General features: G+C 34.6%; 1 protein-coding gene across 1 annotated transcript in view; it reads right to left on the bottom strand.

The window, feature by feature from the left end:
* The window catches only part of LOC149772719 (protein FAM91A1-like), a 79,390-nt gene that overhangs the window by 20,207 nt on the left and 32,729 nt on the right, over window positions 1–26,454 (bottom strand). The window contains exons 13-19 of the mRNA XM_089947442.1: window positions 26,329–26,415; window positions 23,904–24,106; window positions 22,026–22,113; window positions 16,854–16,964; window positions 14,367–14,480; window positions 12,641–12,704; window positions 6,007–6,526 (exon numbers count right to left, since the gene is read on the bottom strand). Coding sequence (XP_089803568.1) covers window positions 6,007–6,526; window positions 12,641–12,704; window positions 14,367–14,480; window positions 16,854–16,964; window positions 22,026–22,113; window positions 23,904–24,106; window positions 26,329–26,415 — 1,187 coding nt within the window. The remainder of the gene's footprint in view (window positions 1–6,006; window positions 6,527–12,640; window positions 12,705–14,366; window positions 14,481–16,853; window positions 16,965–22,025; window positions 22,114–23,903; window positions 24,107–26,328; window positions 26,416–26,454) is intronic.

The following is a 26,454-nucleotide window of genomic DNA, read 5'->3' as shown; positions in this document are numbered from 1 at the left end:
CAAATCATTTTGTAGCTCTTATCTTCTTAAAAAAAACGTGATTTTCAAGGCAGCCCAGTTTGAACTACACAGGGTAAAGTGACAATGAAGAGACCAATCTGCAGTTTTATGCACTTTATGTTTATCAAAAAGTAAACCACAAACTGTGAACTATTCAGACAAAAGACTTTAATTGTAACTCTTTATTTCTGTGTTAGATTTTATTCATTTTCTCTACTGTATTTTAATTATGTAATTAAATAATTTTAAGCAATATTTGTACAGCTTGTGTTCATTTTATTTCAATAAATTACCAGTAATATGTAACTCTTTCTTAAATCAATATATTGCAATAATATTGCAATATTTATCTTAATACTGTAATATATTGCAATATGATTTTTTAATTCAATACCCACCCTTTAATGACACTAGCTCGTTTAACTTTGATGGTCAGTACTGCATTATATGAAAATCCCCAAATAAAACTATAACATATTATTTACATTGATTACATGTAAAAATTTATTTGCAGCCAGATTTACTGATATACACAAACTTCACACTATTTGTCATGATATGATGCTGTGGCAGACTTGTACTTCCTCAATTAGGCTATGGTAAATTTGTTTTCAAAACAGTTCAGGCTTCTTGCCCGCTGGTTAATCTTGGTGACTAAAACTGTTGCAAATTTTCAATACCTACGGAGGCACTAAAGTTCATCTTATTTTTCTGAAAAATAGGAAATGCTTTTTCACTGTCAATTGCTGCTGATCTCCAACTGAAAAAGGCAGGTAATATTCAACAAGAAAACTCAAACAATGCTTCAGTATTGGGAACTTGCAGGACTCAAGTTGGTGGCTTCACGTATTCCAGAGCTGAAATCTGCTGTGGGTGCTCTTAGTTTTCCCAGTATCTATATGCTTTTTGTTAGCAGTGTGCTTTTTCATACTGTTCTGCCACATGCCCAGATATATTTTTATATAGTACATGTATGACAGGTAAACTGTAAGCAACGATACAAGTTCCTGTGTACATTCCCAATTCTAAATTTCGCTTCACACTACTGTGCAAAAAGCATAATGTCTATCAATGTTTCATGACTGAATGCAAGGCCAATTTTTGGTGTACTCTTATCTACAATTCACTTTTTGTGCAGAACATATCTTTTCCATTGGAAGTGAAAACATTACAAGTGTAGTGTAGCTTAATTACAGAACGGTATTAATCCAGAAGATAAAATGTCAAATGATTAACGATTAGTGGTGTCGGTGCATGCACAGCAAAATATGAACTCAAGCAAATTATGATATATGCTAATTTTTAATATCTGAAAAAGCTGTCTTCATTTAGTGTTTGTTTAAAATTTTTTACAGTTGCTATGAGTATGTACATGTGCCATTTGTTTTTAAAAATCAGTCAGACCCCAGTTTTGTTTATGAGCATTTGTAAAACTTCTGTTCTAAATATAGATTATATACTTTACAATGCTTACTACAGGGCAAAATGTAACTACTGGATATAGGTCTACTAACATCGCGACTAGCAAATATAGGACCTTTATCAGGATTAAAGTGACCACTGATGCTACTGACTAGCAGCAGCAGGGAGGGTGAACAGACCACTTGCTTTAAAGTCCATTTATGAAAATAAAACTCCATACAAAAAAAATGAAAAAATATAAGGTCAATAACACGAAACCAAAGCCTTTAACTAAAAACTGAGACTTCTCTAATTAGGTTAGTTTATTTTGTTACTTCAATTTTGTTGTTCGTGTTTTTCTGAATTTTAATACATTCTGCACCATTTTGTATAATATTATTTGTCTCAATAGTTATTTTGAAAATCTGGCGAGATAATCTTCAGCATTTTTCATGACCTTGTCATTATTGTCAGTGTTATTTTTTTTGATCATAATATCTTTTCAGCTCTCTGTATTTTGTACCACCATATGGCACACAACTGTGTTTCACCTCTAACCCCAACGCCATACTTCAAAAAAGGGTTTGGTCCATAACTCCCTCTTCATACACTTTTTAAGTGAAGTCCACAGAATTTGTTTATGCAGGCTTTTTTTTTATACAGGGAATTGTAGAATTTATCATAAGCCATTTGCATTTATTCTTTGTTTGAATATATATATATATTTGTTTTATTTATAATATGGAAGAATTTGAGAGTTTATCTACAAACGAACTGTATAAATCTAGAACTGATCTTGATAGAAGAACCCAACTTGCAGAGGTGAGCTCTGGTTGATCCAACAGAAACTATGATTAAAAGTATTCATGGTGCCAAGAAAGAATTTAGCAAAGATGGTGCATCTCATGTGTGGTCAACATTCAGAATTATGCACAACACCAGAGGTGTTATTGATGCTACAATGAATGACCAATGAGCTGTGATGATTATTAATTATCTCAATAATCAAAGATACTTTTTCAGGGTAAAATTAATTGTGGGATTAGACGATACTTGGATTATCTGTGACAAACATGACCCTGTCCGTCTTCACACTGTAAATATTGTTACATTAAATAAAAATGCCAAACCAAGAATGTTGACTGGTATTGACATACAGTATGAAAGAGCATATCCTGTGACCCCAGTTATTTATGCAACATATTTGCTGAATGATAAACCCTGCGTTAGTGATTTCAAACCAATGACATTTTTGAAAATAAATTGTGTAGCCGAGCGAGTAATGAAACATTTTACAAATGCAATATGTGGAAATGGTTTAATGGATCTATGATGTAAAAAAATATACAAATGGGCTGAATCAGTCAAGGATAAAGGAGCTACAATAAACAATGTTGCTGAATTAGAAAAGAAATTAAAATTCCCAATAACAGAAGAAAAACAATAACAGGAGAGATTTTCTATGAATCGACATATAAACTGAAAGGAATTCTGATAAATCTTATTGATCATATTGAGCAAGCGTGGACATTCGCTATAACAATATTTCCATGAAATCGAACTGTTAAATTTTATCAAGGAGATATATTTAATTTTAATAACGAAATAAGTAAAAGTGACCCTGTATTAGTATGGTTATTTCTGAGTTCTGAAGAAAATCACAAAGAATTAATAAAACCTGATAGAAGTATCTGCACTGAAGAAAATAAGTTGATCAGTTTGTAAGACCTAATGGTGAGATTTATCTAACAGAATCTCTCCACAAAGAAATGAAAAATCTTGCGCTGAAATATACCATCGATCATGAAAAGTTGCTCAGTAATTGTTTTACGATTCCATCAATCGCGGCTCATTTTGTTGGAGAAAAAAATTTGTGGAAACCTAAGAGGTTTGATTTTCTTGATGATATAATACTGAGTTGTGTCGAATACAGACACGGCGGATTATGGAATACCAGATACGATTATAAAGATGTTATCTCGGATGATATAGATGCATGTTATCCCTGACGTTTTCTTGGAATGGGAGAGTGTTCTAAGTATTTTGAGCGATTTGGACATCCAACACACGAAATGACCAGAGTATCGATAAACTTACCATTACCAGATTTTGACATGACTGGATTCACTTGATTGAGTCATTTAAGTTTGCTGTAAATCTTCATCCAATTTGTTATGTCTGGTTTGGCAAACACTTTTCAGAAAAACAATGGGCTTCAACAGTATTATTACAGTACATGCTTGATGTAAAAATACTCTTATCGTTAACAGTAAGTGAAGAAATTATGTCATATAGTCTGCAAAATCAAGTCTGGTTACCACAGCAAAAGAAATAGTCTGATGATTAAAATCCTGATATAACCGATTTTGAGAATAAAATCGCAAAAGATCTTGGCAGAAAAATAATTTGTAAATTTACCCAAGGAGGATCATATGATCCTAAATGACATTGTGCAAGATGAATTACAGATGATCCTAAACTAGATTTTATAATTACCGATACAACGAAGAAAAATATGTGCATAAGTCAAGAAACAGTTTTCTTGCCAAATGGAACTAAATTAGGCACAATTGTGAGTTATACTGATGGTAAGTACCCGCAATATACTCATTTAAGATCTTAATGCTTGCGTATGTTTTGATAAATTTATTATCGATGATAAACAGATTTTCTGATACCTCAGATTCATTTTATATCAATAAAAAATATGCAGGATTGTTAGAACAATTACATATAGGCGCTTATGCACCATGGGGTGAATGGAGAACAAAACAAGAAAAGATATTGAGTTATTCAGAATCTGCCGACATTGAAATAAAAAATATTTATTACAAAAATAATCAAATATAAAATTATCATCAGCACCATCGGTATATGATCCTGTAGCTAGACATAAGACTGTTTATCTCAATGGACCAGGAAGTTCTGGTAAAACAACATGTGTGATTGAATTATTTTGTCAGAGTTCTTCAAACTATTGTTGATATAGTTGTTTTAACACAATACACATAGACTTGCCAGAGAAATTAACGAAAATATTTACTGATGACTGAATGAAACAAACTTTGTCCCTATTAAATTACTGGCAAATATACCAAAACTCTACTTGAAAATACCCCACAGCAGATAAAAAACAGAAATCCACAGGTTTGGATGAGAATCGAGAATATGATTTGCAAAAAAAGAAACATAAAACTGCTACAGCAAGCGAATAAGTCCACTGATATGTGACTGCCCCAACTCAAGTTTCATGAAGTTCACTGACAAAATAACTACCCTGATTCAAGTTTTAAGATGTCCACTGACAAGGTAACTGCTCTGATTCAAGTTTTAAAATGTCCAGTGATGATGTAACTACCCTGATCCAAGTTTCAAGACGAAATAAGCAATCAAGAGAGCTATACATTCCTGTGTTGTCTTGGTCTGTGTGCTTTATCCAGAGAAATAAAAAGCAGCAAAGAAGACAAGATGCTTTTGGAAGACACCAAATCTTGCCTATATATATATATATATATATATTCAGTAATTATTCAGACAGAGAGAATTCGTCAACACACAAGGTGATCAATACTGGGAAATGATGGAAAGAAAGTGTCTGATGTAGGTCACACTATTTTCTTTGATGTGGTGAAGATGTACTTCACAGGATATATGCTCATATTCATTTTGAGTGAGCAACAGGTTCATGTACGAGCAACAGGGTTATCAAAGGTGTATACAGTCAATGAAGTATACAAAGATTGGTCACAGTGACTTACTTTTGACATCATGGTATTGTACTTTTCAGGATATAACCACAAATTAAGCATGACTACGACCAACAGTGTCCTATAAGCTCATGTGAAATATAGGTCATAATGACCTACTTTTGAAATTGTGGTTTAGTCCTCCATTAAATCTACACACAGATGTTCTCATGACTACAAGATGGGTCCTAAAAGCTGATCTAAATGTTTAAAGTGCATATTACCACTGGAGTGAGAAAAGTAGATCAGTGATCTACTTTGGGTATGGCTGTCTGGTACTCCACATAATGGATGTGTAATTCTATTTTTATGACTGTACAAACAGAAGCACCCAAGAAATAGATCTAATACCAAAAAGCATGATCACTGTAGCACAAAAAGCAGGTCACAGTGACATACATTTGGCATGCTGGTATAGCAATCCCTGTGCTGTAGGCAAATTGAAGTTTCATGAGTGTACTAACACTATGGCTTTAGAAACTGACTTAAATGTTTTCTGAGTTTATTATACATAAAAAGTATGCCACAGTGACCTGTTTCTAATAAGGTCGTGTATTAGACCTCAGGCTGCATGCACAAATCAATTTTCATGACTACAGTGAGAACAGTGTCTGAGAAAAATGACTTAAATATAATGTTATTGGTGCGACCCACTACAACTTACACTGACAGTGTAAGCATTCAATGCAAATGAGCTAAATGAGAGAGAGAGAGGAGAGAGAGATAGAGAAGGATGGGTTACAATAGAAAGTCCCAATTAAAGGCTTGTGGGTATATCTACTTGCTCAGCAAAGACACTCAAAGCTGAATGATCCCAAAAATGATAACTTAAGAAAAATCTAATATACAATCAACTTACTTTTCTGGTCTACCTAAACCTTTCTCCTTTATTCTTTCACATACTTCTTTGTTGAGGCTTGTATGAAATAAGGGTAATCCAAAGTAGCAGTCCAGCAGTGTCCATTCTGCTTCAATGAATTTCTTCTTTGATTGAGTGCCAAGATCTAGACTCATTCTTTGTGGACTCTCCTGCTGCAGGAAATCTATTTCAGAAGCTAGAATTTCAGCAGATGCATCATCTTTCACCCCATTCTTGGGCTCATCTAGTCCATTACTACCATCTGCTGAATGCTCACTTCCCGGAAGATGAAAACTTGTCACATCCAAATCGGGATCTGATATATTTTCTGACGAAAAAACGTGTGCATCATTTGTACCTAACAAGTCATGCTCCTCATCTTCACGTTTCCATATTGTTCTAGACTCTCTGCCAGTGTTAAGAATGGTGATGAAGCCACAAATGTGTTCAAGATCCACTTGACTAGCCAAATTCTGTATGGCACTGTGTTTATGGTAGGGCTGCTTGAGATAAGCATTTTCTGAAAATAAATTGGTGAGAAAAGTATCATAAAAAGCTCTGATGGATTTCTTTTTATTTAAGTGTTGAAAATCAGCAAAGATGAATATAATAGATTTTACTTTGAGAATTACCAAACCTGAGTGAGAATGACTTAATGTACATTATTCTCTCAACAACACTGAGAAATATTTACAATTTGATTCCTAAATGTTAAATTTACTTCTTAAAAAAAATTGATTCACACTAAACCTAGCTATGGTTTTTATTAATTACTAGCCTTGTCCGAAGCTCTGTGATGTTGTTGAGGTTTATGTTAGATTCATATTTATGGTATCTTAGAAGGAAAGCAAACCTTTTTGTAAATTATGTTTCTCCAATAATGCTCACCTGATCTCAGTACATTGGGATAATTTCATAATCCAACCAGCATGGAAAGATGACAATCTTTCTGTCCTTATAAAGGGAAGCAACTCTTATAGGTTAACTCCCCAGTATACCCACTACGTGGTTAGTATTATACTTACATGAAACCTGTTTTACTTGGGCGACTTCTTTAAGGATGCTTGCACAGTGAAAAAGGGTGGGAAGGATTGTCTGTAATGTGTTCAGGTAAGTATTACTTGAGAAAGATAAGTTACTTAAAAATTTGCTTTCTCCATCATATACATTAGTTGATCACATTGCATTAGGAGAACCGAAAGGTAAAAGAAGGAGGAAATGCTGAGCATACTACCTCTACCAATGTCATCCATTATTGCTATACTGAAAAAATGACCTTCTCCTAATATCAGATTAGCACACCAAGAGATGATTGTTACACCTGCATGGGGGATTCAGGCAAATCCATTGCAAGTGGCAAATTTCATGCCTGGATTTATTTGGTTTTCACTGATGCAACTACCACTAACCCAATGAGATTCAGTTCTCTCCTTAGTGAAGCCATGTCGCACAAATGGAAGCTAGAGAAGGATGAGCCAGTCAGTTTACTATATTGAACTGGGACATTATGTAGAAGGCCAGGTTCATGGAAGTGGCTTGTATTTCATGAGCCGAAATTTTCATTAGAGTTGTTGTTGTTGTTGTAGGGTTTAACACCATTTTTCAGCACACGATAGGCTACACATGGCGCCCAGTATTAATGGTGGAGGAAGAACCCGAGAAATCCATGGAAAGAACCACCGACCCTCGAGAAGCTACTGGCAAGCTTTCTCACATACCCACATTGGCCAATCCGAGACTCAAACCTACACAGAGAGAGGTGAGATGGCAGTGATCCGTAATGGACAGCGCTTCAGACCACTCGGACACTTGGGGCCCCTTTCATTAGAGTACCTGATCCTGTGAGAATTCAGAGTATGCTCATTTAATGACTCCCTTTGGACAAGTAGATAGCGGTTGTGGGGCTATGTCTAGCATTCCTGCCTTCTAATGCAGGAATAGGCTTTTACTGTTGATACAGATATTGTCAATGAATCTCAGGTAACATCTGAGGGTACATATCAGGTCCTGCAGCTTTGCTGCTCTTGAGAGGTTGATCAAAGAGAGGGAGCAAATAGTTATTTACTGGCCAACTAGTGACAGCAGCCTGTCCTTAAAATGAAAACCATATTGAGTCATTAGAATGATAGAATAGTCTGAATGGAACTGGATTTAGTTTGGATCTATGGATATTGTAAGTAGCTCACTCAAATTTGTATGGTGATGTTAGCATTATCATCAAATGCAACATGTGTGATAGCTGCTTCAGAGACAGGTGAAAATGGTAGCTCAAACTTAGGCATGTTTGGCCATGTCAAAACTCAGGATATTTTCCATTTGGAAAGACTGTGTATGAGTGTGGTCCAAATATGTTAATTTCATAGCAAGTAGGCGATTTCCTTGTTGCAACCAACATCATTTTTTTCCATGAAGTATGAACGTGTCTAAAATAATGGAACAGTATCCCTTGATTGTGATAGGGGCTAACTTCTCGTCTAAAAAGAAAACATAAAAGAAGTTCACCATCGAGGAATGGCTGCTGATAGTGGTGTCATGTCATTAATGCAACACCAGTCATTAACAACACATTATTTCTTGTTGTATGTCCTCACAGTGCAGTTGTTTCTCTGGACATGGATGGAACAGTGGGGAACATGAAAGCGATCTTGATGATAGTGATCTTCACTGCTTGAGCAGAGTGGAGTTTGCTATTGTTAGTTTTGGAATGTAATCAGAACTGATTGAGTGTACCTACATTACCTCCCAGCTCAATGAAAGATCATTGATGACCTTTGCTTCTGGGGTTAGGTAGAAAAGAAGGTCAAGCATTGGATGACCCAAACAGGGCAAAGACCTAATGGATTGATGGATAATTCTGTATGAAGCAGTCGTCCTTTCCTTGATAATGAGTTGACCAGGACATTTGCTGAACTTGATACTGAGAAAATGGTCTGGTGATTGTTCCCCTCTTTTGCAAATGAAGTGTCCAACATTGTGAGGACTATGTTTCCATGGGTATGTTCCACCTAATTGGTTGTTGTTGTCATTGTTATAGGGTTTAACACCATTTTTCAGCACAAGATAGACTACACATGAGGGCCAGTATAAATGGTGGAGGAAGAATTTGGGCGAAAACCCCGGAAAGAACTACTAACCTACGAAAAGCTACTGGTAAGCTTCTCACGTACCCACACTGGCCTAGCCTGCAACTTGAACCAACACAGACAGAGGTGAGATGGCAGTGGTCCATATGATGAGTGCTTTAGACCACTTGGCCACTCATCGCCCCCCACCAAAAACGGAAGGCACAGAGAATGGTTTTCACTCCAAGACGTTCATATTAAGAGCCTACTCTTGTGGGGTCCACAATGCAGTGACCATCTAAAGTCTATTGGTGTTCCCAAACTGAGAAACTGGCATTGTAACAGGTCCAAAACTGCAGTGAATAGTCCATTCCTTCTAGGATGCATGAACGATACCTTCAATGTATTTTGGAGGAAGACAACAAGTTGATATGATCAAGTGGTTCCATACCAAGAGAGACAAAATGTTGAGAAAGGATAAAGTCCAACTTCTCTGCATGGATTATCCACCATATAATGAGGGAAGTAAAGGTGTCCATGTTGTAAACTAAAAATCAAACTTACCAAATGTTTTTGAGTTGTATTGTGCATGAATATTGCTATTTCTGCAGCGGTAATCCTGATCTCTTAGTGAAGACTTAGACTGGGGCCATATGAATCAGTGTATGGAAATACATACTGAACGACCATGTACTTATTATGTACATTACAAGGCAAACACACATACCATCTGAATCTTGAAACGGGGATGAATAATTTGGATGAGTCTGCTTAGAGCTATTGCAGGTCTCAATTTGCTTTTGGACATCATAATCAGAAATGTTGTAGAAAAGAAAACACTGAAGAGTTTCTGTATTGCTGACATCCATTCCACTGTCAGTTTGGCATGTTCCAGCATTTCCATTTCATCCCGTTCATCAATGAAAAGACTGTTCTCCTTTTATACATCCTGAGTCCAGAGATACAGCCTTCCATATGGAAATGATGACGAAGTAACATCAGCATGTATCATCATTCTGCCCATTGGATATACTGTAGTAGAAACACATTACAAAATGCTGATCCAGCACGGCTGGAATGGCTCAGTTGGATGACTCCATAAGTAATGCCAGTTCACTATGGATTTCATTGGAATGGTTGGTATTGCCGTGCAGTCTGTCTCGACAGCCATTTTGCTCGCCACTTGGAGATAACAGACTCCTTACCACTATAATCATATATAAATCATTTGTATGGCTAAACAAATTGTTTGGCACTTGGAATGGCATACCACAGATGATGTGCCTCAAGGTTCAGCTGGCTGGTGCGGTATGGTCATTACAGCCAGATACTGGTCAAATTGCAAACCTTTGCATTCAACTTGTTTCTTAATATTTTTATGCAAGGATGGGGTAAATTATGTTTGTACACGCTCATGCTTCACTGGCTGGGATGATACTGATTTCCAGCCCTTATGATTCATGGATGTCATCCCTTTATTGGTGAGATCTTAGGTTTGTTCCCAATGGGATTGCGACATATAAATGCCATTTCTACTCATCAATGTATCAACAACCAAGCCTTTAAATTAAACTGATCTCATGGAATTCCAATGTTTGAATGATATCATATGTGCTTTCTACTGTATTTATGTAGTATGTTCTAGTGGTGTGTCTGCATATGCATGGTGGTGGGGTAGATGGGGTGAAAAGGGCATCTTAACATCACCCATGAGACTAATTAATGACTGTACTGTATTCATGGATATAGTATCTTCTGGTGCTGTTTCTCCATCTGCATGGGGGTGGGGGGAATGCATCTCAACATCAACCATATGACTAATCAACAAATTCTATTGTATTTATGGACACAATATAATTCTAGTGCTGTTTCTGCCTCTCCATGGGGATGTTGGAAGGCATCTTATTCTACTTCATTCATTGATCAGTAAATTCTGACTCTGTTCTGTGTATTCATTGAGGGTGGAGAGGGCACCTCAACATCACCCATGAGACTAATGAATGATTCTCCTGCATTCACAGATACATTATGTTTTGGTGCTGTTTCTGCATCTGCATGAGGGGTGAGGTGTAGAGTGCATCTTGACATACCCCGAGACCAATCAATGATTTGGATGTGAGGTGTAAGTTGAAAGTCTTGGTCCAATGTATTGGAGCATGCTAGACTTTGTGGCCCTGCAGATGCTTTTATGAAACATTGGACCAAGTACTTATGACCAAACTGCACGCACATATTTTTGTGTCCACAAGCAATTTTATGTTTAGGCATGCCTTGTGTCCATTTTCCCTGACCTTAAATCATTTACACTTCTTGCACTTGATTACAATCTCTGTAATGAAGAAAAGAAACAAACGCTATCATACAACAAATATATATAAATTAAAATAAATATAAACCATGCTATTAAAATGACTTAGAAGTGTAATAGTTTAAAGTGCCTGAAAAATGTATCCTGTAAAACTGAATGTTACCAATCAAAATCAAATCTAATAACAGCAAATGATACAATACCTGCAAAATATCTGAATAATTTCAATGGCATTCATAATAAAATGTTATATGCACCACATAAATCAAACATTTTCACTAAATATACCACTTCAATAAAAAAAAAGTGGATGGCTGAATTTAAATATAGAAAAAAAATGAATTCTTTAAGCTCCATGCTTACAGTGTTAAGTGAAAATGACAACTGGTTATATCTGGGAATATCTAGCACAAGGGTCTCAAACTCAAATGAGGCCAATGAAGACTAGTACATTGGCCTAAGGGCTGCATCAGTGATTCCTTTTGTTGCAGTGAAAGTGGCTCATATTAAAGGTAGCCTGTTGAAATGTTGGAAACAAGAAGTAAATTATGTAACAATTTGAATTTTCATCAAAACTGCCTGGCTGTGAAGAAAAATTTGCCCTATTATTTTATAAAATTCCGGGTGTCATTGAGGGCTGCAGGAAATAACTCTAAGGACTGCATATTTGACACCCCTGATCTGGCTGGCAGAAAGGGGAGTTAACCTGTAAGAGCAGCTTCCCTATATATAGTTCATCCAATTGGAACACCTCGTGGCTTTCCTATAAAATTCCATTTTGTAAGTGCTTTGGAAGAGTGACCCCATATAAATTGGCAAAATTTTTGGGAAATGGCAGAGAACATTCTCAGATACCATAGCACAATAGAAAAATTAGGACAACATCAAAAAAGCATTACTGTAGTATTTTCAAGGCTTTTTCCAATCACTATAGAAAGGTCTGACCACATTCCAATTGCAGTTCTCGTCATTTTAAGACATCAACCAGACACACATATTCCTGAAATCTGGATGTTTAAAAAAATCATGACTGTGAATTTTAGAAGATAGTGAAGTAACAATATATATATATATATATATATATATATATATATATATGAATGAGTGATGATATAAACCATATAATTCATTAATTCATTCCTGGTTATAACAAATATGTCTTTATTGAACAAATTTCCCTCTTACCTTGGGATTTGTTATACAAAGGATTCACAGTATGCTATAACACATAGTTGTATGTACACAATATGAAGTTATTACTCACCATTTTCAACACCAAGTGGGAATGGCACATGGACTATTTTACCTTTAGACTGCCAGCCATGGGCCTGCAAAATCAGACAGATGAGCAACATCTATAAAGTAAGTAAAAAGCTTTTATACAAGGATGCTCAGTGATAAATTTGGTCAAAATAGATCTGATTTATATTGAGAAGATGTTAATGCCAATTAATAATGGATGCTGGTCATTAGGGCAATGCACAATGGATAAAAATATCATACCGTTAGCTAACTTAGCATTATGGCCAAGCAAACTAATTAAGTAACTGACAAAAACAGCCTAAATAACAACAAGAACTGTGGAAAAATACGCTGTACCAAATCATTATAATAACTCGTTTCAAATTCATATGGCTGTTAAAACTGGACGAAAAAAACGATTTGGTTTCATGCAAGTTTGACTGACATCAAAATACAATGTTAATATCAAGATGATACAAACAACCAAACTTCTAGTTGTCATCACTCAAAAGACTTACTCATATCTATGACCCTGGAAAATGTGTACTACCACAGATAGAAACCAAACATATGGGACTGTAGTGATATATTATAAGTTCAACTACATTTTTTATTTTTAAAACTTATAGCTAGCTTAAATTTGTCACCACAAATTTTGTTTCATTTTCACATTAGCTCTCCAACACCTGGATATATGTACAATATCATCCAAGACTAGATGGAAAGTAATAAGACTCCCTTGATAGACTACTGCACTACTGGCCAAAAAGAATTTCCAGGAATCTAAGATCAGATCATTTCTACTTTTTTACCGCTGAGTGGTGAAGCCATCTCTGACATCAACAAGATTTTCAAGATGGCCCCCATGGCAGCCACTATGAAACAGCATAAAAAATCTGGTAATTGAAGATTTTCTCAATATTTAATCTTGCAAAGAACCTACAAGATTTGCAGATTTATTGAGGAAATCACATATTTCAAAACATTACCTGAATTATTCTGTATCCGTGGTAATATAAACAAACTATTAATTTACTAGATTAACAAACAATGTGCTATTCCATAAAAATATCATATTTTGGATCAAAACTATTGAGAAAAAGTCTTTACTTTAAACATGCTAAAAATTTAACAATGAAACATACAGCATTATTTTAAAAAAATTGAGGCTGCAACCACTGTAATCTAAACAACTGTGAACACAGACATGTTGCTGACAAAGGATGGAATGTACTAGCTATTCTGCACGAGACATGTGATTGGCGGTGGGCATGATTAACTGTTAAGTTCAGAAAAGGTTTTAAATTAGTGCATTAAGGCCTGGTCCATTTAAACATACATGGTACTCAGGGAAGTCAGTAACTGTAAAATATATGCCTGGGAACGCAAATTACTTAAAGAGTTAAATACGAAAATAATACAAAATCTAAACTGTATCCATGACTGACTACTTAACGCTGGTGTCTTTTACCATAATAGCCCTAACTTTAAAAATATGCTCTTTGTTTTATGAATATCTGAATGAGTAATAAAGTTTTATCTTTAATTTTAGAGTACTGATAATGTACAAGAAAATTACAGCACTAGCCAGGAAAACATTTTACAGTATCAATGGAAGTGCTTAATACTCCTAGGTAAGTAAACTACAGAAGGAAACAGTATTTCACATTCCTCCAAAAATTATCATGAAGATTAGAAGATATTTTAAATTAGTAAATTAACTTTAAAAATATGATTGTTTTCTTTACCTGAACCAGAACAGCAGAGTGTGTGAGGGCATCATTCAGCGTGAGAAGAACATTAGAGGTTGCGATTACTGCTGGGTCATGACCCCAGGTTGTGACTAGGAGGCGGTCATATTCCTACAAAAGGAAATTAAGGAACTCAGCCATCTTTCTTTAAATCTGATTTATAACTGACAAAATAAAAACAATAAAAAGATGTATTCAAATAAAAACAATTAAGTCATTTGAGCATATTGTTAAAAGTGCTTGAGGTTAACAACACAAAATGTTAATGTTGTTAATGGAATAATCAGGTCACTGCAAATGAACATTTGATCTTTCGTTCAAATTATTCTATGTTGCTCTTTATTTTCACCATTGGTCAAATACATGCATTTGAAACCTCAACCAAGACATCATCTTATGTATTCACATATAATACATGTACAAAAAATTTATTAATGAAATTTCAGCAGGCACTAAAATATTAACGCAGATTAACATTTGGTGAGAGTCAACGTAAAAAGTTTGATTTTTATATGATGTGCTACACTAATGTGTTGGACAGATTTATGTCTACTATCATGTTAGGTCAAAATTTGTCTGTTACCAATGAAAGATTTTGGAAGAGATCTCTATAAAAATCACACCTTATTCTTATCAACAGTTTTGATGGTAACAAAGTCTAGAATTTGTTCATACTGTATATATTTAATTTAAAATGTATATAAGAAAATGACTGATAAACATTTACTTCCTCATAAAATGACCTGAGGAAATACATTTACCCTCTACTGAAATATATTTATTATAATTCTAATGAAGGTGTTTCTTATGATAGCTTTAAAAGGAATATCTTTTCTACTAATTCCAAAACAGCTGTTATTTCCTTCACAAATGATAGTAACCATCTATACTATCAGTATAAAAGAATAGGTAACAATTATTAAATTATTAATACGGATGTGCCACCTAAAGGGCTTGTCATCTATTTACAACTATACTCATCAGCCCTATCACAACGTATACAGGTGGGATGACTGAACATCATCACCAAAATGTAACCAGTGTCATACTGTATTGTTCCCAATTCTCTGTACATTATTTTTTCATTATTTTGCAAAATGAACAAGTAATGAAAGGTAAAACACCAATGAACTTTTAGCAATTTTTCAGAGGACCACACCAAGAACAATTCAATTTTAGATTCTTCACTTGATTTTATCTCATCATTTGCATCATTGCTATCTGGATTCGTTGTTGTTGTTGTAGGGTTTAACGCCATTTTTCAGCACACGATAGGCTATACATGGCGGCCAGTATCAATGGTGGAGGAAGAACCCAGGAAAACCCCGGAAAGAACCACCGACCCACGAGAAGCTACTGGCAAGCTTTCTCACATACCCACATTGGCAGAATCCGAGACTCGAACCCACGCAGTCAGAGGTGAGATGGCAGTGATCCGTAACGGACAGCGCTTTAGACCACTCGGCCACTCGGGGCCCCATCTGGATTCGTCTAATTGTTTAAACATGACATTGTTGCATTTATCATACAAACGTTATGCAATACAGTACAGCAAAAGATAAGACTCTTTACTCACATATAAAGAGGCAGAAAACAAAATATACTAAAGTGCAAAAATTCAAAAGTTTCTGTGGAATGTTGTCTCAACTGTAAACTGCTACCAGAAAATGAATGAAAGCTCTAATACAAAAATCTATAAAAAAATCACTTTTTAAACAAAAACAGTGTTTCTTTAATATAAGGCACATCAATATAACAGCCATAAGGCACATCAATATAACACAGTCCATTTTATAAGCACATAAATATAACACAGTCCATTTTATAAGTCAAATCAGTGTAACACAGTCCATTTTATAAGTCAAATCAATATAACACAGTCCATTTTATAAGGCACATCAGTATAACAGTCCATTTTATAAGTCACATCAGTCCATTTTATAAGGTACATCAGTATAACACAGTCCATTTTATAAGTCACATCAGTCCATTTTATAAGGCACATCAGTATAACACAGTCCATTTTATAAGTCACATCAGTCCATTTTATAAGGCACATCAGTATAACACAGTCCATTTTATAAGGCACATCAGTATAACACAGTCCATTTTATAAATCACATCAGTATAACACAGTCCATTTTATAAGGCACATCAGTATAACACAGTCCATTTTATAAGGCACATCAGTATAACACAGTCCATTTTATAAATCACATCAGTATAACACAGCCCATTTTATAAGGCAGATAAGTTGATGGATCCCATTATATAACTGTAATACTGTATATTAACACTATAACACAATGTCACCTGTAATACAGAACATTTTTAATGTTCTAGTGAACATCATTAAAGTTAAAAATCCATGTTTCTATTAGTACAATATTTCAGTTCATGTAAAGACTAAATATTATGCCATAATCTATGCAAATGAGAGAAAAAAAACAAAACATATTTTAAAAATATCTTTCTACTGATTACCAGAAATACACTGGGAAGCCGCTGAAGTCTGTAACCCTTAACAAGAAGAAGTGAAGGTGGGCCACAATTAGTGAGATGGTAAATGTAAAGCTTGAACCACACAGAGTTGACCTAAAATATGAATGAAAGAAATTATTATAAATCTATATTCAAGAGAAATGAAAAATTTGAAAAGAAACTACATAAGAATAAAAGAGGAAATGATTTTGACTCTTTAAGGAAGATCATTTAAAGGTGGGAAAATATATTTAATTAGTGGCATATCATGAAACAGATGATGCACCACAGTGGCTAAAAAATAATGTACATGCCAAACTTTACAGAGGTGTGATATGTATAATGGATGGTAGGTTGGACAAAAATGCATACTATACGCCCTACTCTGTCCAAATGGGGCATAAAAATAACTGTTCTGAAACGCTAGACACTTAACAATAGACGTAATTGACTTATTAAAGAAAGTGACCTACTGGAGTTTGCAATGTAGCTATCTCCAGGAAAGTGTGCAAGTTGATAATTTATCACCAGAAATGAAGAGAATGGACTGTCTTAGTTTCAAAATGACTCATGCCAAATAATAAGACAATCCATCAAGGGGTTTAGGAAATATATGAAAAATATAAAAACTGTATCCAAAATCTTAACAATAATAAATTTTTTATCATTGTAACATTGAGCTAAGGTCAAAAGGAAGAGTGTGAGTCACAGAATGAATTGTCTTTGCTTTATAATGATTCATATACAAGCATAATGAAAATCTAACAAGGTCTGTGGAAATTTCAATACTGTATATGCAAATGAAAAACTTAATCATTGTTGTCAACAACAATGCTGTTGCCACTGGCATAAGAAAAAAGGCTGCTTTACTTTTTCAAACTACATCACAAACTGGATGCAAGTGTAATAAAATAAAACAAAAAACTTCAGTACAATAATTAATTTAGGGTATGGATGGACATAGAAACATATATGCACAAATTCACCAAGAAGACCTCTTTGTTAAGTATCCATCAATGCAGGACCAACAAAAACTCGTCTGTTCTATTCAGCATCTCTTAAAATGAACGTCTCCCTGCACTGTTCATCTTTTCCTAAGATTCTAGCTCTGCAGATATGTTCACTTCTATCACATCCTTGGATGCACTCATATAAATGCAGCTGTACACTACATGTTTGATTTGTTAATTATATATCATAAAACATTGAAATTAGTGATGCTTCCTCAAGTAGCACACTCATGTAGAAAAATATTCCTGTTTCAACAAAAAATCTTTTTACATCAATTTCAGAAAACATCAATTGATTTTTTACACCCATAATAACATCAATTGGTTTTTTACATTCCTAAGGCCAAACAAAAAATATTGTGTTTCCCATTGCACTGGTTTTAAAATTAGGGAAGGCAGGTCTTTTCTTTTTTTAAAAATATTATATAATTTAATGTAATGTTTTGTGATTTTTTTTTAATGTGGGAGAAACAGTGCTAGGGCCTGCAATAAGAAACAGGGATGGCTTTTTAACCAGAAAGACAATTTTATTTGTTTGCTCTAACATCAATATGTTTTTGTAAACCAATAAGATCAATTTTTTTGAACACTGATAACAAATTTTTTTCACACGCATAATATCAATAAATTATTTTTACACCCGTGACATCAATTTAATTATCTAGTATGCAATAAGTATTCTTATATTTATAAAAATACATCAACAAGTACAGTCAAACCTACTCTAATTTTCACCTTCATAGAGTGGTCACCTGATCTCAATGACCTTTCCAATTTTCCCCATGAAATTTCCTTAATTCGAGTCAGGTATTAAACAGCTGCTGATTGTCCAACCAATGGCCAAGTGGTGATTTCAGACTGTTTACAGCAGTAACTCCACTGTGCAATGCAGTGTTTGATTTCTCAAGAAAGATTTTATTAGGTAGAGACATGTCATGTAAATTGATGAGCAAACATGTAGTATTTTACTTATATTTATTGCCCTCAAGTCAAACTGTGCAACTTTAAATAGCTAATCTCTTCATTGTGTTTTTTATATATACTGATTTTGAATAAAGCCACAACATTGTTTAGATATTAGTTGTATAAATTAATTCTCGAGGTAAATAGTCATTGTTATAGCACACCTTTGACAGGGTGCAGATGTGTTGATCACCATACTAAATGTATTCATCAGCAAAAGATTAATTTGAGCTAGGTTTATGTTGAATTTGGTTTAATTTGTCAAATTTTATGCATTCAACAATTTCTGTCAGTAATTACTGCATAATAATAGTATGGGAATTAAGCCGGTGGCAAGCTCTTTCAAAACAATGTTTATAATGAACAATTTCAAAAGCAATGCTTGATATACTGTACTGGGAATCACAAAATAAATTGTATGCTAATTCTCTTGAAGTAGAATTACCTCAATAAAATATGGGATAAGCTTCAGAATGTTCCATAATCCAAAAGGACTTTCTAGGTAGAATATAAAAGTTGTAAGAGCCAAACCCAATTAACATGGCTAATGTTCTTTTTTCCCCAAAGTTTCAATTCAATTCTTTACTTTTCTAGAGCATCACATGCTTTACAGAATTATTTTGTACAAACATTGGGCATGGCAGGTATTGCTAATGGAACAATAATATAAAACAGGCTAAATTTCAGTCACAAATTTGGTACAAATAACAATAATATAACACAGGCTAAATTTCAGTCACAAATTTGGTACAAATAACAATAATATAACACAGGCTAAATTTCAGTCACAAATTTGGTACAAATAACAATAATATAACACAGGCTAAATTTCAGTCACAAATTTGATACAAATAACAATAATATAACACAGGCTAAATTTCAGTCACAAATTTGGTACAAATAACAATAATATAACACAGGCTAAATTTCAGTCACAAATTTGGTACAAATAACAATAATATAACACAGGCTAAATTTCAGTCACAAATTTGGTACAAATAACAATAATATAACACAGGCTAAATTTCAGTCACAAATTTGGTACAAATAACAATAATATAACACAGGCTAAATTTCAGTCACAAATTTGGTACAAATAACAATCGGTTACAATATATGTAAGGAATATTACACTAGTGAAAATACTAATGGTCAGAGTGTTTTCTCAGCTAAACTGCTATATAATGATATTTTTCATAAACTACAAATGATTATTTTTCTTGCTGAGTTTAGAAGTTCCACACATTTAAACATAGCTGGATGTTCCCAACTCTATTAACCAATTAGTGACATTTTAAAGTGTGATATATTTCTAACATACTAATATAAAAAGGATTCATTACAACAATTTGATACCCAGAACAACTGCAATGACTTGCCATACAAATCCCACTGCTCTGCACTCTGCAATCCAACCTACCGACCCACCCAACCACCTTGACAGTGGTGCAGGGGACATAATTCAAAGTAAGACATGTGTGATGCAAATTTCAGCTATGTTTGCATGTGTGATGTGTAGTCAAAGAGTCAAAAATATATTTGAAACTGTCATTGTAACTGAAACTAGATGAGATTTTTTTTAAAGCAAAAATCATGCCCCCACCATAAACTAATGTCATGTGGCAATGGTACTGAACGGAAAGAAAAAGAAAAATCTAATAAGGTCAATAAAGTAACATTTTATTGGAAGTGCAATGGAGAAAGTCCCTGATTATTTTAAGTTTTGATTTTAGTATTCCTCTTGTAAAATGGAAATAGTTCATGCAGTTTATGCAGTGCACAGAAAATTCAAGTTTTGCAAAAATTAGGGCAAGTTTGATATTTGTCCAAAAGACACTCCAGGAGGCTGAAATTATTACCAAGAATAAATATAAAATACGATCAAATATAAATATAAAATAAATCGCTTCTTGTAAACAACTGCAGATTATCAACAACTAGGTTCAAAACAATGTAGAACAATCTTGAAATGTTCCTGTAATGGCATGAAAATATAATAAATTAATCTGTGCAAGTAAACGAAAATTGATGTGGAGTTGAATTTGTCCGCCTCAAATAGAAAGTAAACTGGGTAACTATACCAATCAAATGATTCCACTGTCTTGAATAGAAACAATATGTCTGAAGGCAAGGCTCATTGAAACTACCTTATTTCATAAGCAGTAATCAGACCTAATCCTGCAAGAGCTTAGAGTATGTGGATCTATTAATCCATTTTAGCCACTGGGACAAAATTTGTGGGGGTTGCATCTCTTTCATATCTTAACTGATAGGAAGATACTTTGATGGGCACCACCAACATATTACAAGCACTTCAGAGAGCAGCTGAGCAAACTGGGTTCAGCAGCTTTGCCTCTTTCAATGGGCTGATCAAAGAGAGCAGGTGAATGGTTATTGTTTTGATTGCCCCCAGACAGAAACCTGTTCTAAGGGCTGAAATCAGGTTCCATCGTTAGTATAACTGAATTGTTGTAATGAAACTGTGTGTAGTTCAAATCCGTGGACAGCTCATGGTGATCATTCATCCTGCATGCCGAAATTAAGTTTTTAAAATAACAGCGTCAGTAAGATCAGCGACAAGGGTTCAAACTGGGATAAATTCAGCCACAAAATGCCCCTGGAGAAGTTACTTTCAAATGACAAGGTACTGGATAGGTTAAAACTGGACAACAGGTTGAAAAGATCCTTGTTGTGTCTTTGCCATGATGTCTGTACCTGTTGGAAATCATGGAACATTAGCCCTTGATCAAAACAGGGGCTAACTTCTTGTCTCAAAGAAGAAACGAAAGAAGATAGCCAACTGAGCAATGGAGGCCAAGAGTGGTGTGGCATCATTAACCTAACACAAGTAGATGAAAACAAGCCACTTGACTCATAAGCCTTCAAAGTGGAGGGCCTTCTAGCTGCTGTGATCCTCTAAAATTGCCAAACTCATTTTTGCACAAGGTACCAGTAATTTTGATCTCAGACCCCTTTTAGGGACCTGAAGTGTACACACTGATAATGGCTCTGCTGTTGCAAAGGGTCAACATAACCACCAAGTTTCATGAAATTCCACCCCATGATTCAGTAGAAGATACAGTAAAGGACAGATGGCAGGACAGATGGATGGATGAATGAATGGGCAGACAGACATATGGAAGGTATCACAAATCTGGGATGCTTCTTTAATAGTGAGGGAACAATAAGTTATGATTCTCACCTCAGGTATAGGTGGCCCTAAATGCTGTGGTGTACAACTACTGACTGGTCTGATCTCATAACTTAAAGGTGCCATGGATACCATCAAGCTGTAAAAAAAGGACAAAAAAAAATCAATAAAGAATCAATAACTGAAAACAAAAATCTGTTCTAGACCACTCCGGTGGCCTAGTGGTTACAGCGTCCGCCTCAGAAGTGGGAGGTCGTGGGTTTGATCCTTGGCCGAGTCATACCAAAGACTTACAAAAATGGTACTAACAGCTGCCTCGCTTGGTGCTCAGCATTAAGAGGTTAGTGTTAGGACTGGTTGGCCTGGTGTCAGGATAATGTGACTGGGTGGGACATCATGCTACATGTCTGCGGCATGATGCCCCAGTGCTAGACATCACTATAAACTGTCACACTGCAGACATCGTAGCGATATGACTGAAAAATTGTTAAAGTTACGTTAAAAATCCAAATCACACACAAAATCTGTTTCAGAGCAACAAACAAAGGAAAAAAGACTGTTTCTGTTTCAATTGATTTATAAATACAATCTTTAAAAATATACTGCAATGAGAGAGTTTAATAAATTAAACTCAAGAGGGCTTCTTTGTAACTTAAATTTGTAACATTTCAAAGATTGTTTCACATTTTCTTTGGTGCATTTCTTTAATGTACAAAGAACTAAAATCAATATTAGTCAAGGGCAATTGAACTGCATACTGCCACTGAACCTGATATAGGGATACAAAAATAATTACTTTTCTCTTTCTGGATAATTCATGTACAAATTAAAATTAAAATGTTTTCCTGAATATCGTCCAGAAAATTAATATCTTTATTGTGATGACCTAGTAAGTATCAACATGCCCCACAAGTGCAATGTCTAGATGGATAAAACAGGTTGTATTACATGTGCCGGGGAAAAATATGCAACTGAATAAAACTGAATTATGAACAACTCGCAAAACTTGCATGACAGAGATGTTGACTGCTTTATCAGAAATAAATGAAAACCTGGTTTATTTTACTGTAAAGGAAAAATCAAAGTTAATAACCCATATATCTATTCAAATAGTTTTATCACACAAGTTAATATACTTAAGTGAGAATGGGAATTCATGTGCATGAACACTTTTGTTTCCCCTTTTTTACACTCTCTCCTGCAGTGAAGAAAAGCCTGCAATCAATGATAAGACAGCTTGACGTAATGCTGATGATCATTGATTTACAGTCATCAAAGCGATTAATTATTAATTCAACTGTCTCAAATTACAAAAAGTTGTTTTCCCATTCTCATTACCTTTAAGAATAATGTGGCTCGCTTTGTTTTGAACTGCTTGAACATGATTTGTTGAGCAATTCAACTTATTTTGTTGCTGCTAAATGACAACAGCTTCAGTTAATACACTTGATAATTAGGGTAATCACAGCCGTTTTATGGACAGATGAAGGACTGCTTAACTGCCAGTTTTTGAGTACACGTAAAACATACTTTTGTTTATGTTCCAACTTATTTTTTTTAATTTTTTCTTGGCATAAAAGAAATTGATTGTTGTCCAGAAATTTTGTGAAATATCTAAAATTATTGCAACTTTTGAAAATATGGTGTCCTAAAAACTGAAGACTGACTGATCTAATTAATATTGGTATTTCCCTTATGAACAGCAAAGTAGCACGAACAGACACATAGAAAATGCATCTAACTGTGATCTATGATCCGTCCTGTATGTCTGAAATTATTAGTAAAATGAACTGTGCATATTGAGATACTATACAGTAAAATACATATTATGGGGAGGCAATTAATTTGCCAGAAAGGATGGAAATGTATTAAATACATGAAGAGAGAAGTTTCAGATTTATTCCAAAAGTTCTCATGACTGTTATGTACCTGTAGTTCTTGTTAAGAACTCTTGCTCTGGCAGCAGGTTCAAGGCTAAGCAGACTCTCACAGCGGATCAGATCCAGTGGGCATCGGCTTCCAGACTCTGAATCTGGGCTCAAGTTCTTGTTTCGAAGGAAACAGATAGTGTCCCGCAAAGTAAGGGCATGTATGAAGTATCGTTTTGCCTCCCCTTCTGCTTCTGACCCAACCTAGAAAAAGATAATGGATTTCTAGTCACAATAAAAAAAAGTGTTGGTATCTCCACCCTTTAAATGATAATGTAAGAACTCAGTAATCCTGGAACATATGTACATGTCTACACAAGAACAGTGTAGATATATGTCCTACACCGCTCTCCTGAGAAGTTGCAAAATAACATCACCTGTAACATAAGCTGAAACAGAATAACAAGGGAGTTTCAAATTTTGGCCAATACTAACAGTGTGTATGTGTGTGTGTAACTGCTTGCAACTACTGTTGATATACATGTATCCAAATTATAATCACAAGAAACCACATTAAAAGATAAAATTAAGAAATAAATTTCACTTGTCGAGACTTGACATTTATTGCATAAAGGGTTGCCACCAGTAGGCATTTATCAGCATTTTCACTGAACAATAATTTGTTTCAAGCTATGTGATGTGATTTTGATTTTTAACGTAGCTTTAACAATTTTTCAGTTATATCGTTATAATGTCTGCAATGTGGCAGTTTATAGTGATGTCTAGCACTGGGGCATCATACCACAGACATGTAGCATGATGTCCCAACCAGTCACTTATCCTGACACCAGGCCGACCAGTCCTAACACTAACCTCTTAATGCTGAGCGCCAAGCAAAGCAGCTGTTAGTACCATTTTTGTAAGTATCTGGTATGACTCGGCCTAGGATCGAACCCACTACCCCTTGCATCCGAGGTGGATGCTCTAACCACTAGGCCACTGGAGTGGTCTTCATGTTATGTTATGGACTAATACAAGATAAAATATTAAAAATTATTAGCTCATTCACATAATCCTGGTTGTTTGAAATCAATACCTTGATGGCAGAAGAATACAGACTTAGTGCTGAAAAGGGCAACATTACCTTATTTCTACTGAGACAAATTAAGTCTGTCAAGTCATTGTTAAATGCAAACAATACTTTCTGATTCAGCATTATGATAACAAACATGCTGAAACAATTGTTTTTAGTTATTCTGACTTATTACCACAGCCTTACACATCCTTATGTCTTGCCATTCTCTGAGTCAGCATTGTGACATGACCCTATCCAATTAGGCCATTGATTTCTCAACAGAATTTGCAAATTTCATGATCACGATTTCTGTGCATTAACCACCATTTTCAATGATAAAATGAATGATATTTCAAGCTTTCATTTACTAATTTTAATCAGGAATTTTTCACATTAATCAAACACTCCCTTGCTTGCCTTTTCTATAAAAGAAAACGGATCCTAAATGCCCCGATTATAAGCATGTGTGTGAGTTATCTCAGTGCACTAATAAGATGGACTGGTGTATAATGTTCTACCATTGATATTCTTTTGCTGATGCATTTTAACTCTTACACATTTTTCTTTCCACAAGACAGTAGTCATTTACATTCATAATCAATTACAATATGATCTCTATACCTGTAAAAAATAATGAAAAAGTAAATCATCCAGTTTTACTATTTTGAAATAACCACATGGAGTGTAATTTTGTGGAGAAAAAAAACTATATATATATCACACATAAAAAATGCCTAATCAGCTGCAGGGTCATTTCTTGAATGTGTGATTGCAGCAATCTTCATTTCCAAAACAACTGCACAAAAAACTGACTGAAGGAATGAAAATCAAGCATATGTTTTATGGACTTGAAGCCAAATCAAGCATGTTTTATGGACTGAAGACAAATCAAACATAATATTTTACTGACTGAAGCCAAATCAAGCATATATTTTATTGACAGAAGGCATGAAAGTCAGACATAATATTTTCTGGACTGATTGCATGAAAATCAGGGATAATATTTTCAGGCCCTGTTTTAGTTATTTATTCAATTCCTTTTATAATTTAGCCCTCCCACTATTAAATAAATGATGGAATGAATTTATCTCCTTAATTTTCAGTTCTAGAAAAGACCATGCAACTGAACCAGTGCTGATTATTAAAATTATTAATCTTAAGATCAGAGCTAAAAACCAAAACCTGATGATGAAGATTCCAATGGGTCTGATGGGAAATCACAAATTTTCTAAAGACTTAAGACTTAAGAAACAATGATCTAATTGTGATGAAAACCTTATTCTTCCTTCCTTAACCAGAAATTAAAGCACCAGCGCAAATATTATTTTCTTGCAACTACAAAAAGTGATATCCACAAAATAAATAAACTCATGATATGTACCTTTCTAATTTAATATAATTCAAGTAATACCTTTTCCAACTCTGATATAAAACTGTCCAAAGACTCATCACTAAGTTTCCCAACTTCAAACATGGTTACAGCATGACTCTTCAATCCCTGAAAAAAGACACGAGGAATTACATAAATTCCGAGTGA

Source organism: Sinohyriopsis cumingii, unplaced genomic scaffold, assembly GCF_028554795.1.
Source record: "Sinohyriopsis cumingii isolate HCF-2022 unplaced genomic scaffold, ASM2855479v2 utg001196l, whole genome shotgun sequence".
Taxonomy (NCBI): domain Eukaryota; kingdom Metazoa; phylum Mollusca; class Bivalvia; order Unionida; family Unionidae; genus Sinohyriopsis; species Sinohyriopsis cumingii.
This window is presented reverse-complemented; position numbering and strand designations above follow the sequence as displayed.